The sequence below is a fragment of the Vespula vulgaris genome, chromosome 8 (genome assembly GCF_905475345.1).
Source record: "Vespula vulgaris chromosome 8, iyVesVulg1.1, whole genome shotgun sequence".
In the NCBI taxonomy this organism is placed as follows: domain Eukaryota; kingdom Metazoa; phylum Arthropoda; class Insecta; order Hymenoptera; family Vespidae; genus Vespula; species Vespula vulgaris.
This window is the reverse complement of record NC_066593.1, coordinates 368,897-384,388: the sequence shown is the minus strand read 5'-3', so window position 1 is coordinate 384,388 and position 15,492 is coordinate 368,897. Positions and strand designations below refer to the sequence as shown.

The window sequence follows — 15,492 nt, the reverse complement described above, 5'->3', positions numbered from 1 at the left end:
CGCTGATTGGTCAATTTGTCTTACATGGTTTAAATTATCCAATATGGTGTCAAAAATCGACGAATCGTAAAGCAGTCTTCGCTAAAAGTTATCATGACATTATTGACTTTATATTTTTCCTGTACTATCTAATTGTATAATTTCACTTCAAACAAGAGTATTCATTATTTGAAACTTGGCGAAAAAAAGAAAGCATTTTTACTAGAATAACTCTGGACGAATCAGAACGTGCAGTAAAAATTTTGCGAGTTGGCAACAGTGCTCGGGACGCCTTATGGCCGTATTATAACAGATTATACATTAATCGCTGAAATACTTATAATAATTTTGAAAAAAGACATACGTAATTTTTTAATAACTCAAAAAAGTTATATATAACTTTTTTTACACCGTTACCATTAGTAACCGATAATTTGTTATCGTTCTATCAAATATATTCGTTCCTTCGAATCATCAACAATAACTTTCGCGCATGGAATGTACTTTGTGCTACAATATTTTAGGATTCCGAATAATTTTGATATTCGGTCAATAAAGTAAGACACTTGAAAAATTAAAATCAATTTTCACATAATCGTGATGTAATAAGAATGCCTACATAGAAGCAATGCGCGCGCGCGCGCGCACTCGCGTATGTGAATATACGCATGTAGTATATACATATATAGCAATATTCCAGTGTTGGATTTTTTTGCAACGTTTAGTGGAATGCTATTTAACCAAAATAGATAAAGTTGTTAAATATTACGGATGAAAATGAGTGGCGACATGTTTGAAGGGAAAGATTATCCAACGCAATGGGCCTTAAATCCTTCAGCATATCAAAATATGAGTAATGATCAAGGTAGGCTAACAAATGAAATTTATTAATTTGCATTCCTAATTATCTTACCATGAATCAAAAGTGTATTATACTTTTTGATATTGAATGTATAGCTACATAAATTATTTGTTCTGTCTCTATAAATCCATAATCTCCAACATTCTGAAAGATCAAAAATAATGCTGTTTATCGTATTTTCCGTAATATACGGTTCCATTATATCAAATCTATTAAACTTTTACTTTTGTCGTCAGTAGCAATAATGAAATAATAAATTATACGTTACCATAGTTGATTGGGCTGCATTAGCTCAACAATGGATAAAAATGAAAGAAACGGTTGTTCCACCTGCTCCACCACCACCATCGATCGATTCCCTGTGCCCAGGGAACGATAGTAGTGGTGAAGCACCTATGGATATGGATACCAAAGAAGATGATATTCCACCGGCACCACCTGCTCCCACGATTAGTGGTTCTGGTAATATAACAACTTATATCATATATCAGCTTATCTTTATAAAATACTTGTAATACATACATACATATATATATATAAAAAACTTAAATGTCATCAGACGCTTGGGCTCAATGGAGTCAATGGGGACATTGGAACACTTCTAACTCCAGTACTGGAACTTGGGAGTGGACTGGTGTTCCACCTCCTGGAGTTACTGTAGGTCCTGACGGAAAACCTGTAGGAGTACCTACGTTACCTATCATTCCACCTGGTCCAACGATATCGACTACAGAATTTAACGTACCGCCTCCAGTAACACCATCGCTCTATTCTTATAATTCTGCACCTCCGTCGCAACCTTATAATCAACAAGTTAGTATCTCTTAATAGAAAAAAGATATGATGATAAGAAAAATTTGTTTTATCAAGTCTTGCCTCTACTTTGCAAGCACATTTACATAACGCGTGTAACCTTAGGTCAGTAACTTCTGGTCTGGTGAATCTTCAACTGCAGTGCCTTCTCAGCCATTACTTTATATGAAAGGTATTCGGCATACCAATCGAATACCACATATGAGACCTATCGATGCAGTAAGATGTAGAAACAATAGGGAAAAAACGCCAGAAGAAGATACGACTACTACCATCGGTAAATATAGAGGAATTTCCAAAATGATTTTTAAGAAATAATAAAAAGCAAAATTCCAATAAATATGATCACTTCACAGATGCAGCAAAACGTCGTCAATTGCCAGCATGGATTAGAGAAGGATTAGAAAAAATGGAAAGGGAAAAACAAAAAGCAGTAGAACGAGAAAGACAAGAAATTTTAAGAAAACAAGAAATAGAAGCTCGTAAAAAGGCCGAGGATGAGGCTCGTTTAGTTCTTAATCCTTCGAAAAGTAAATTTGTAAGTATACGATAAATCAATAAAATTCGTAAAGTACAATCGAAACTTGATTTTCTACGTAGGATTCAGATTCGGAAAAAGAAGTAGATCAAGAATTCGAGACAAGTTCGACCGAACAGAATATTAACAAAAAGAATTACGAACGTACACCAGATGTTATTCGTCCAAGAAAGTCACGTTTTCGAGATGCTGATTCACCTGAGCCAAGTATAGCCGCTGATAATAGTCCGACACCGGTCTCTGGTGGAATGCCCGTTACCGTTAAACGATCGCAAGAGGAAATTTTGCAGGATGTGGTAAATAATTGAACGTCGTCTTTTTTTTAACGTACTATGAGTCATATACGAATTTACAGCTAATTTTGTGCCATAGATGTTGAAAGTTCGAAGATCTCTAACAGAAATTCTTTTGGAAGTAACGAATGAAGAAATTGGGGTAGTATGCAGAGAGGTTTGGAATCGCGCACGTGCCAAAGGTACTCCAGATACACATGATAACACTAACATAACGAAACTTCATATTTTTCCTCGTCAATATATAATACTTAATTTACATGAATTTTGTGCCATGTCATGGAGAGCACTATCGGCCCCATTGTATAATGCAATATTTACAACATTAAACAAAGATTTTTTAATCCATAGGCTTAATTATTTGACAGTTGCAGGACATCTGATTTTCTCTTCCAGGAGTATGAAGCCTTTACTCTACTTCTATATTAGTTTATTGTGATTATATCGTTAGTTTAAACATTATACGTTAACAGAATGCCATACATACAATTTTTGCATTAAATTCGGAAGAAAATTACGGAGTTTTGAGAAGCGGTGTGTTATAAAGTATGCTTATACTATAGTATATATTATTTTATCGTGCTCCAACGTGTTGACATAAACATATGCTGGTCGAATATGTGATCGATGAAGTGTAGAATTCGTAATACAAAAATAATAAAAATAAAACTCTATCTGACGATATATTATTATGTATCAAGGATAAGAGTTTAGTTGTACGCTTGTTCCATTAACTACTAATGGAGGATACGTAAAGACGTATGAAAAGATGTATCAAAATGTACTTGTATATGCGCGATAAGCGCACGATTACTTTCGTACGATTACTTTCACACGAAAATTGGACAGGTGGGGTCGTACAACACGTTTGACATATAGCTTGAAAGTTCATGAATCTCATGTTTCATACATAAGTACTGTCACTGTCACATTTACTCTTATGAGAAATTTATTTTTTATTCTTCTATTAGTGATAACGATTCATCAATTCGGTTCATTTACTAAATTACAGCATGTTATGCATTAATTTATACGATTCAAGGGATAAATCGTGTAAAGACGGACCTACCGTTCTCAGTTATCGATCATTGATCGCGAAAGAACGCCTTGACGGTGTCGTTTCAAGAAACTTACGTAAATATCTTTATATTTTTATTCGAACGTAAGAATATTGTCTCTCTTTTATATTATATTGCATTGAATATAATAACATGCTGTAGTTGGTAGAGATTTTAATAATTTTTATCATCATTAAAGTGCAATATAAGAGCGTGCGCGTGCACGCTTGTGTATAGGTATATTACATTCATTAATTGATACCTGTAAGCTTAAGATATTGTAAAATAATATCTTATTAATTTAAACTTACGAAAAATCTCAGTTTTGATAGTTTAATGAGATAAGAATAAAAGCTTTTTCAGCTATGTGAGGAACAGAGTTGTCTCTCTCCTTACAAAACGCTGAGCAGCGTAATTTACAATATGTGTTTTTTGGGGAGGGGGGGTGGTATCCGCAAAGTAACTCTTAGCGATTGATTACTAAATGCGTGTGTATTGTAAGCCCCTGCAGGAGAGCACTCAGTCGCATCCTTCAACAACACGGCCCCTCTTGCTCAGATCACTCGAAAACTTGGTAAGTTATATATGTATTTATGATCTTCCACGTGCTGTGTTTCCCTAAGGATGGTTGTAGAAACAGTCGCTTGCAAAAGTTACTGTTTGTGCAATGTTGCACTTTCAATATTTACTGACAGATTACAAAATGAAGATGTCTCTCAGGACATTTTATAATGAAATAGCAGCAGCAAATTTATTGGTTCAACGTATGTTCTTTCACGTTTAAGGATCAGTGTGAGAATTTTAAAATGGATTTAACTAAATATTTGTGTGTCATAGGTCTGGGCATCTACGGCGACAGTAATAGCGAATCCGAGGAAGAACAGAATGAGCAAGAACAACTCCAAAACAATGATAGTGACGAAGAGCTGATGGTATTTAATATACATTTTAGATCGTAACGGTTTCGGTAAAAGAGAAAAAAGAAAGAAAAGAGAGAACGTGGGAAGGAAGAGTCTATATCTGACGTTAATCGTTTTACAGGAAACTTTGAGACGTCGGCAGCAGGCATTCAAAAAGACAGAGAAGGAGATAGAAGCACGTCTTGCGGCAGAAGAGGAAAACGAAGATCAATACAATGTACAACAGGAAAATCATATTGGTAATACTAGCTGCAGAGATACAGGTATGTATTGAAAATAATAAAACTAAAAGAGATTATTGCATTATCAAGTATAACTCCATAACATCACACTTTAGTTGATGAGAAAGAAACGGTAAATATTCAAAGAGCAGCATCTGAAAGTTTGTCGAGTGACGGACAAAGTCCACGAGAAGTAAATGCCTCTGCGGATGTGGTAAAAGCCGGTACCCCTTCGGCATCAGTTAATTCTGAATCTAGTAATTCTGAATCAACGAGCTCTGATACAAGTCATAATTCGACGAAGAAGAACAAAAAATTAAGTAAGAAAAGTGATCGAGATCAAAGGAAACGAAAGTCTAAAAGTAGAAGTAAATCAAGGAGCAAGAAATCGAGATCCCGTTCATCGGAACGTACGCGAAAACGCTCGTCGAGATCGAGATCGGTAAAGTCCCGTAAGGGGCGACGTTCAAGGTCGAGCAATTACAGGTCCAGTAGAAAGCGCAGATCGAAATCACGAAATCGAAAACGATTAAGATCTCGATCTAGAAGCTGCCGAAGATCTAGGTCTCTGTCTGGATCAAGAAAATGGTCCCGATCGCGTTCTAGTGGAAAAAAGAAGTCTCATTCGCATTCCAGAGAAAGAAGAAGTCGATCTCGTTCGATAAGGCGTAGCAAATCGCGTATAAGGGTTAAACGAAAGTCCTCTTCAAGAACCAGAGAAAGATCACGATCCCGTTCGCGAGATCGTCACAGATCGCGATCTTACGTTTCTAGAAGTAGAAGGAGAAGTCAGTCTAGATCTAGGGATCGTAGAAGGTCGCAATCAAAGTCACATCAATGGAACACTCGTGATGGTAAGAAGTCATCGCATCGATTCAGGAATTGAGCCTGTTCAACTTCAAGCAAAGGTTGTATATACATTCATATTTATATCGTGAACAGATTCATACAGAAAGCTATTTATTTTATTTTTGTGCTCAAAGACAAAAACGTACAAAACAATTTATCCATCCTGTTATTATTTGGCTCTCTGTATCGATTTGTCTATCTAATACATAACATTTTATCGATATTCAGATGTATTTGCAATTTAACATAAATTTATACTAACAATAAGTATTAAAAAATAATAGTATGTGTTATGGCCATACAACACGGTATCTCTCAAAGATTGCATTAACACAATAGCCAGACGTTTTATCGTGCTAAAAAGAGTTCGATTTATACGATTGCGTTGATCAAACTTACATTGGACATCAGAAGTATTACGTGCTGCATACAAATTTCTCATTTTGAAAGTGATGTGAAATTCTAAAGGTTGATTATTATTGCGCACTAATATTAATTTTATTATAAATGCTGGATTTTCCAAAAAAAAATAATGGATGTCACCTTTTTTATCACTTTCAAAATCTACATATTTTATATATATATATATATATGTATATATATATGTATATGTATATACGCATATATGTATGTATGTGTGTATGTATATATATACATATATTTTTTATTTATATTATGAAGTGTAATATCGATATCTCTTTTTCTAATCTAAAAGATATTTTCAAAGAGAAATTTCTCTTCTTCGTCGTCCCTTATTTTCTATTATTATTTAATACGTTGCTAATACTATATAAATTAAGTGTATGCATGCTATAAGAATATTGGCAGGATCCCCTAGAAATGTTATTTTGTTTCAGCATTTTCCACTGGCTTCCAGTTGGCTTCAATATGTCATTCTGCCTCAGTCCATCAGTGTATACTACCATGGTAGTTCTTTCGTTTTAAATATATCACGTTCAGTCTCTCCCGAAGTGTATAAGAAGGTATGATATAATAAAGAATAACATTTTCTTTTCAAATAAATGTGTTATGACTCGAGAAAATATCATTTTATCCTGGGATATTCGTGCATGTATAGAATTATTTAAAATATTGCAGTATAATTTCATGTAAAAAGTAAAAAATCTTTAAACGATCGAATGGACGTTACATCAAGTTTATTATTGGCCGTAACCACGATCGTTTTTGCACTGTATAATCATTATAGTACCTGATTATAATCCGCAAATAGATTTTTAATGAAATTATGGTGTGGCGAATGAAAGATATCAACAAACATTATGGACGTCATAAATTTTTATAAACGCTTTTAAAGTTAAAATAATAATAGGATAAACGTAAACGAGCATAACAAAATATGAAAGTAGATCGATTTAAAAATGCTGACGAATATCGTTGTTACATCGAGGCCATTATTCTATTAGATATTGTAAGCTAACATTGATCAGTGAATTACTACACAGTCTAAAACATATCACTTTCTTAATTGTTCGATATTGAAACGATAAGAAAATAAAAAATACCAAAATCATTATCAATGGTTACACATGCCACAACTCGCTTATATCTTAAACATTTATTGTAATATAAGATGTTTCAAACGTACAACTAATTCTTGTCTTAATAGCGATATTTCAGTAAAGAAGCTTTTTAGAACCCCGTCTTTACACGCACTCTTTTTTATTATTTATTATATTTCTTCCTCAATTTCCTTCCAATTTTACTCTAATTTTCTCGTTGTGAAGACTAAAAACAGAGGGCAGCTTGTATTTAAGCATTTTATGAAGCAAAAACGATGTGTAGTCACTATATTACAAATAAACGAAAATATTCATTTATCTTTAGTAGCCCGTATTGCCTTGCAAAGTTCTATCCACGGATGTCCATAAGAACTGCAGATGTCGCAAACGTTAGATGAACTTGCGGATGGTTGACTAGCCAAGTGATGAGTCGTGCTTTGCGAAGATGATTCTTCCTCTTCTGGTCTAGATATGGTCGATGATTGATGTAGGAAGTTGACCGAGGAAGGCAAAGAGGCCGGTGCACGAGTTTTGTGTGATGAAGGTAATGTCGAAGAATTGCACGATGAATTAGAGGATGCTAGAACAGAAGTCGATTGCTCCAATGACGATGGAGACTTTATGTATTGTATTGATCGGCCAGAGGGTGAAGAAAGGCGCATACACCGGAGAAGGTTGAGTCAATCATTGAGAAGGCCTTGAGAAACGCTAATGAGCTGTTCCTTAAGAACACGAAAAGAAGGTCGGACTTCCGGACAGTGTGCCCAACACTTCCGCATTACCTAAAATACGGCATTTGTCTCATAAAAATGATTTCCTCTTTTTACGTTAATTCATTCAAAGCAGAGATATAATAATCAACCTCGTAAACTTCTTTGAAGCAAGCCTTCGGTCTTTCTAATATAATTCCACGTTGAACTCTATCGACGACCTCGGTATTCTTGAGACGACCGTAAGGCATTTTTCCACAGGTAAAAATTTCCCACATCAGTACCCCGTACGCCCAGACGTCCGATTTAGAACTGAATCGAGTATAGTTCAACACTTCTGGCGGTGCCCATTTAATTGGAAATTTAGTACCCCCGCTACTGGTATACTGATCATCTAGGACATATCTAAAAGCATTTCTCACCTGATTAACACGCATTTTTATCACATTAAATCGGAAATCATTTATCCATTATTGAAAGCAAAATTAATCGTGCGATATAAACATTACCTTGCCAAACCGAAATCGGCCACTTTCACTACGTTTTCAGATCCAACTAAGCAATTGCGTGCTGCAAGGTCTCTGTGGATATAGTTATGTCTCTCCAAATATGCCATTCCTTTACAGACCTGAAACCAGTATTTTGGAAAGTTTTTATTCGATCAGATTTTTCCATTTTGCATATGGTAATCTCTGAATATGCTAGAAAAAAAACAAAGAATATTATTAACATGATGTATAATGTAACAGGAAAACGTGCTATATAATAATTTCACCTGTATGCACATATCCAACAGAAGACCAACATTTGCACCTAACGTAGTTTCGTGACGACGGAGGTAGTTGAGAAGAGATCCATGCCGCATATACTCTGTGACAATGTATATCGGTCTGTCTTTACTGCAAACACCATACAGTTGGACGAGATTTTGATGCTGTAGCTTCCTAATAAAAAAAAAAAAAAAAAAAGAATAATCGAAATGTAAGAATACATGTGTTCAGAGTTTAAGTGCCGTATAGAATAAAGGCAGTACTGTACTTACGTCATGACTTTTGCTTCTTCTATAAAATCATCTTCGGACATAGTTCCTTCTTTCATCATTTTCACAGCAACGTCGATAGAACCACGCCACTTTCCTCTTCGTACCACTCCAAATTGACCGGAGCCTAATTCGTCTAGTAGATGTAGTTCTGCCGGATCTATTTCCCATTTATCTGCAATCATTAAACGGTAGATCGTAATAACATCGATTTAATCATTCTTCGAACGTTCGAACGAAATTAATATTTTATTAACCATGACTGAGGCCGGCGGTAGGTGGAACTGGTCTATCGCAAGGACTCGTCTTTAATCGACTCGCGAGTCCCCCGCTATTATGTCGATGGTAATTCACAAGATCAGGAATCGAGCTGCAACAATGCTTTTCCGAGAGGTAGAATTCTCCTCGCGAACTTTGCTTTATATGATAGTGTTTTACGTGTGGATGTGGACTGCAAAAAATACAATCGAGCGTATTATAAAGAAATAATCGATTTCGATCGGAGTAGCGAAGTTAAATTGATTTAAGATAAATGCTTACATTTTTGTATAAAGTGAAAGTGTATAAAGACCTTTCGTTGAAGAATTACGAACGACGAAACATCCCTCCTTTTCTTCTTGCTTCAGTAAAGATTCCGCTCGTTGTCTTGACATATCACCCACGTACCATCTGCATTACAAAAGTAAAAAATCACCTATCGCGAACATCTGAAGATCAACAACAAAAGACAAAAGTACTTACTCATATTTCTGCAATCCTAAGAGTTCTTTTTCTTTGACATAGTTACTAGGAATATAGCCAATTGATCTGAAATAAAAATTTTATTATGTTTTATATTTATCACGTCTTTCTCTTCTCCCCCCATTGATATACGTTTATGGAATTACCCATGCTCGTCTTTCACCTTCCACCAATGTTCCTGAGAATCATCTAATACCTCATATTCTGCCCCCTATGAAATTAATGAATTAATATAAAACACGGATATCATTCGAACTTGTATGTATCTAGCACTATTGTATAATACTATTACTTTTTCAAGAGAAAGATCTCCAGCTTCTATTGCACGGAAAGGATATAAAGCCACCACAACCTTGGCCCTTGTGACTATTTTGTCCTAAAAACATATTTATTATTTTACTCCTTGCAAATTTATCACTTGCTGCAAATAAGTTAAAAAAATTAACGACGTACTTTATTTTTAGAAGATGGAGTACCAGGAGTTCCACCAGGCATTATTGGAGTTGAAGGAGTACCTGTAACAAGAATAATAATTTATAATTAATACATGCTTCAAAGTAAAAGAACCATTAAGATAGAGTTATTTCTGAATAACATATTTAAATAAAATTATCCATATTTAGATGAAGTCATCAGCCAAGTAAAAGCATATTCAATACATGACCACTGATCAAATATGCAAATACCATAATCAGAATTATTGAAGCCCTACAAAGCATGGAATACCTTATTGGAAAGCCTACTTAAAATATACCAGTTAAAAATAGTTTAGTATCTTTAAATTCTAGACATTTTGTCTATTTTGAGTGGTTCATTCGATAAAAATCATGGTAAACTCTGAATCATTTCTGCTAACACAAAAAGAATCCAAAAATGATGAAATAATTACATTTATAGATTTTATACATACCAGTACCAATTCTTTGATCATTATGCACAATTTATCCTGCCGAATGGAACGTTTCTGTTGAAGTTGGCATCTTAATATTCATCATTTGTTGTTTGGAGTGTATATGTGTTCCTTTGTTCATTTCCGAATTTCATGTTTTTTGCAATTTTCTTGATCTAAGTTTGCAGCATGCATGAGAATTTTAAAATACATGCAATTATCTGTACTCAGTTATTGATACTAATAACATAATAATATATACGCGGAAAATATATATTAAAATAGTTCACAGTGTGCATGAAAGGTACCCTTAAATATGAACTAAATATAATTCGTTTATCGTTCGTCTACTGTGATCGCATTATTAACGCACGCCAAATAATCTATTTTATGCTGTTCAAGCCGTGTTTCTAGATTTAAAACAAAAAAGAAAGGAAAAAAAAAAAGAAAATCGAGTTATCATAAAAAAAAAAAATTATAATAGAAATCTATATATCTATTTGAGTAAGATCATAGGCATAATCCAAAAAAAAAATTATAGTCGATATTCTATGTAACTACAATACATTAAAAGGCATCCAATTATTATATTAAAAACACATTTACACGCTAAAAGGCAATATTGTCTTAGAGCTAATAGAAGAAAGCAGGCTAAAACAAATTGCTTATAATATTAATATAATTAAATTTACCTGATAATCTAATGTATGAGAGTTATTGAACTAGAAAAATTCCAATCAATGGCAAACACTTTGACTGAATGATATGAAAAAAAGAAAAAATGGCTTTTTATAAAAAGTTTAAAATATAAGAAGAGCCAGAGGTAGCAACTCTTATATTCTTTTCTAAAATAAAAGAATTATCGTATATATATTATGAAATCTTCTTAACAGCTATATATACTTTAGTCGCAGAAGAAATAAATGAGATATCGCGATATGACTCTATTATGCAAAGAGATGAGGGAAATAAAAATGAAACGGTACGTGGTTCATTCGACAACGTAACCGATCATAATCGACCGTTTATGATCGTCTTAAAAATTCTGTACGTTCCAGTCTTTTGCACTAATTATGAGGGCGGCGCCAGCTACCGATCGCGTTCGATGCACCCGTACTATTGCTACGCCCTCGCAAGAAACATCTTACAAATTCGGCTATCACGAATATAAATTCAGAAATAAAACTTGGTACTACTAATTCACGTAGAAACATAAGAACGAAACAAATTGAATTGCGCATCGGCATTGTTTATTTCGTGATGCTAAAAAAACTTTAGTATCCGTCTTAAAAGGCATTATGAAAAAAAAAAGAGAGAAAAGAATGAAGAAAAAAAAAGAACAACCGTGTATGACTCTTCCACGTTGGAATAGTATGCAGTGAACAAAAAAAAAAAAAAAGAAAAAAGAAAAACAAGACACGGATATTAACAAAATCGATATAAAAATTGATCTTCTCAATCGTTTTTACGATCAATCATACAATAAAAATTGAAAGTAACATCCTATCGATTTAACTGTAAATACGTTTACAAAAAGTATACAAAAAAGATATGTGTATATTTGTGCGCGCATGCATCTTTTTGATCATAACGATATAATTTTCTATTTTAGATTTCTAGATTTTAGATCAAATAGAAAGCGTAAAAGCGAAAGTTCGATCGGAGTGCTAAGTGTGTGTGTTACGCACACGCGCGTGCACGCGCGCGAGCATACAGACATACATCTTACGATGCATATATATTTCTCAACGGATTTCTCCCGCATTGTCCTGCACTAATCGCCAATCGATTTTACGAAGCGCTGACCTTATTGAGCATCCGAGCGATTATCGATTTAGCAAAAATCAGCGGAAAATCTAAAGATCGCAAATCTGCTTATATAAATTCGACGTACCCGCATTGGTGAGACTATGTCCAATGGCATTAACGGCAGCCGAGTGAACAGCGTTGGTGGCAGCGTTCGCGACATGTTTTAGAACACTTATCACCATCATACCCGTGAATACGGATCACTGGTATTCAAAGCGTACTTTTCACAAAACGAATGCCCGATAGACGAACATTTTGAACAACAAATATATAATAAATATCTTCGAACCGATACACAGCGAGAAAGACGAAAGCACACGCTTCGGTTACGTACTCGCAACTAATACTCGTGAATGATTCGAAAGTACATATAACGAGCGGTCGAGGGTCCCCTCCTTTTCTGTCATACTTTCACCTTTATAGAAGCCACCTTTGCCGAACCTTTTGCGAACCGCGACAAGAATATTGGGAGAATACGCGCTCGCTTCTTCGATGAGCCCGTTTATCCTTTAAATATATTTTCAACTCCTTTCCTGATAATTCGCTTCATTCATTTTTCTTATTACATTCTATTCTCATTGAATATACATATGCCTGCAAGTATATTCCGCGACAAGTTGATTGAATAGAAAATGTCTTTGATAAAAATGATCTAAATGCAAAAGAAAATATATTGGCTTGACACCAAAGATTCTATAATTCGATGACTTTCTAAGATATTACAGTAAATGTAATCCATTTTATAAACGAGACTCGCACCTTTTATCTCAAAGAGATTTAGTACATATAACGTATATTTGATTACTTGCACTCTACTCGAAGAAATAAAAGAAACAATGACAGTGCTATTATGAACATCATGCTACATCGCAATAAATTGTCTGTATTATACATCGTCTGTTTAAATTGAAAGAGCGACTTGCGTTTCTTTCGAACTGAATAGATAAGAGATAACTGTCTCGTTTAAAACAACCGATTTGACTAGGCTCTAATAAAAAGATCGATTAAAATCTAAATATTTACTTACCGAACGTAGAACACGCCTGCGGTTGAATGATCGGATTGTTGTTCGTTTCAGCGTTTGCCGCCGTTTGAATCGTAGAATCCGCTGATGGATTGACAATCGAAGCAGTGACATTTCCCGTAGCAGAAGTTATTGTTCGAAGCGGACACGCTGGAGCGTTTGTCACATTCATAGACCAAGAACTGCATGTATCGCAACCTTCGGCGGACCGCGTTAATAAACGGCAACATGACCAACGTTTTCCACTCCACAAGCCCACGTGATAACGATCGCTTAAACCTGGATTTTCACAGCATACTGAAGCAAAACAAAATGAAGAGTTAATTCGACTATTATTTCCCTTAGACTCGTAGTATAATGTAATGCGATGTACGTAACACGAAACAATGTAACATGAAACAAGTGAATATTTACCAGCGCGGATAGCACGTATCCATTCCGATCGATCTTGCTCCCTAGCAGCAAGAAGGTAAAGAGTGTACTCTTGTCCAGCTTCTCGATATCCTATCTGGAATGGTAGTCCTGGTGGTACGTTACCTCCGCTACTACCTAAGTCATTACCAGTTGTATCTATTTTTGTATTCCCACTCCCACATCCAGGATTATTACCAAGATTTGCTGTTTCTACCACATGGACTGTTTCAATCGCAATACGACCTCGTTCTTTGCGCCGCTGCAACAAGAAATGGGCCGATTCTTTATTAAAAAATTAAATAATACATTGGCAGAAGGTCACATAAACATATTAAACATCTCCTCGTTGCATCGATAATAATATATCTGATAAATGATAGATCAATGGTTCATAGTTTACCACAGCACTACGTTTCATTGCCTGCTTCAAATGTAAAATTAATCAAAACCAAGATATCTTTATTCTATTGATATATTTCTTTCTAATGACATCTATTATATCTATGTTTCTACTTAATTAGAACATATAAAAAAGTTAACAATTTGTTTACTAACTATTTGAATATTAGTTATTCTCATACAATGCATACAATAATATATGAATATTCAATCTAATCATTCATTTTTTATATGCTATAATTAATTTATTTATAAGCATAAAGATAGAAAATTAGAAAAAATTCACACAGTCCATTAAAAGACTTATGTATTTATGCAATCTTTACACGAGGCAATACAAGCAAATACAATTCTTCCCAATAGAATATTTTGTACTTACCTCGCCATCGCTATCATAGTACACGAGATGACGACGAGTCAGTACAAACCAACGTTGCTTGTAGTTAACAGGAGTGAAACGTTTTTTGTTTTGAGAACGTTTAACCATAAATCCTTGCCTTACCACGTCTGTTGACTTTGATTCCACCTTCGCATCTTTCCCTGCCATTCTCGACAGACCTTGTAAAGAAGAAATTTTTATTTCAATAAACGATATTAACATTTTAATAAATAAATAACTTGATTAAAAAGGTTTATTGACAAGGAAACGTATTAGAAAAAAGAATTGTTTTCATACACTTTGTAAAATGTAGCTTATAAGAGGACTTTACAGCCTGCATCGTTAAGATTACAATAATCTTTCAAAAGAAAATAAAAATTCAATCATGATAAGATTTTTGTGCTTTGACTCTTCTGCAAATAGATCTTGTCTGACAAATTATGTGTTGGAAAATACAGATGTAACGGCGGCTCTTCTAATCCTAAAAATATAAGACTATGATTACTTAGTTTTTACCACTATATATCATTGTTACCATGTTCTATATCTATATTCCAGATTAGTAAACTTACAGTCTTTTAGTTTACTTTTTACAACTTTTAGTTTACTTTTTAATAACTTTCTCAATACTTTTACATATCATGTATACTTCCTAACAATCAAACTATACATGATAAGAATTTTAAATATCTTAGAAACAAATTTAAATACATTGCTTGAACTAAAATGACATCTAGCCAAATTCAAAGTAATAAATTTTATATAGAATAACAAAGTACCTTCACAAATGTAAGAACTATAATTCGAAAAGATTTAGATATTTCTTTTCTTTTTAAACATTATTATATACTTTTTATATCAACAATAGTGTAAATTTTTATACTATAAATATACACGTATTCTTTACTATACACAAAGAGAAATGATAGTAGCGAATTTTTCATCGCTGCAACGCTTTTATAACTGACATTAGGTTTAACTATTCAAATCAACATTATACAACTGTTTTTGTAAATAATAACTGAGACATTAACA

The 15,492-nt window shown here is 34.1% G+C and overlaps 2 protein-coding genes and 1 long non-coding RNA gene across 10 annotated transcripts; 2 read left to right on the top strand and 1 right to left on the bottom strand.

The window, feature by feature from the left end:
* The first annotated feature begins 238 nt into the window (after nucleotides 1–238).
* LOC127065851 (arginine/serine-rich protein PNISR) lies at nucleotides 239–6,556 on the top strand. Its single transcript, XM_050998771.1, has 12 exons — nucleotides 239–844; nucleotides 1,115–1,303; nucleotides 1,401–1,654; nucleotides 1,760–1,931; nucleotides 2,011–2,192; nucleotides 2,255–2,488; nucleotides 2,565–2,667; nucleotides 4,046–4,117; nucleotides 4,381–4,475; nucleotides 4,585–4,726; nucleotides 4,801–5,592; nucleotides 6,391–6,556. Exons 1-11 carry the CDS (start codon nucleotides 751–753, stop codon nucleotides 5,568–5,570), a joined length of 2,307 nt encoding a protein of 768 aa, XP_050854728.1. The 5' UTR covers nucleotides 239–750; the 3' UTR covers nucleotides 5,571–5,592; nucleotides 6,391–6,556.
* Nucleotides 6,557–7,090: 534 nt separating this feature from the next.
* On the bottom strand, nucleotides 7,091–14,902 carry LOC127065852 (tyrosine-protein kinase Btk29A). Of its 8 annotated transcripts, XM_050998773.1 has the most exons (16): nucleotides 14,755–14,902; nucleotides 14,458–14,636; nucleotides 13,875–13,938; nucleotides 13,680–13,814; nucleotides 13,269–13,562; nucleotides 9,997–10,058; nucleotides 9,836–9,919; nucleotides 9,690–9,754; nucleotides 9,544–9,609; nucleotides 9,343–9,471; nucleotides 9,060–9,253; nucleotides 8,806–8,977; nucleotides 8,539–8,707; nucleotides 8,273–8,391; nucleotides 7,916–8,168; nucleotides 7,091–7,835 (listed from the first exon to the last, which is right to left on the bottom strand). In XM_050998773.1, the coding sequence occupies exons 1-16, from the start codon at nucleotides 14,795–14,797 to the stop codon at nucleotides 7,734–7,736; spliced, it is 2,130 nt and encodes a 709-aa protein (XP_050854730.1). In that variant the 5' UTR covers nucleotides 14,798–14,902; the 3' UTR covers nucleotides 7,091–7,733. The 8 variants fall into 8 exon arrangements, with proteins under 8 accessions (XP_050854730.1, XP_050854729.1, XP_050854735.1 ...); XM_050998772.1 differs by having other exon boundaries at nucleotides 13,680–13,938; XM_050998778.1 differs by lacking the exons at nucleotides 13,269–13,562; nucleotides 13,680–13,814; nucleotides 13,875–13,938; nucleotides 14,458–14,636; nucleotides 14,755–14,902 and adding exons at nucleotides 10,454–10,608; nucleotides 12,327–12,467.
* LOC127065868 (uncharacterized) lies at nucleotides 12,322–13,825 on the top strand. Its single transcript, XR_007782203.1, has 2 exons — nucleotides 12,322–12,447; nucleotides 13,320–13,825. It is a non-coding gene; the product is annotated as an uncharacterized LOC127065868 (long non-coding RNA).
* Nucleotides 14,903–15,492: the final 590 nt, after the last annotated feature.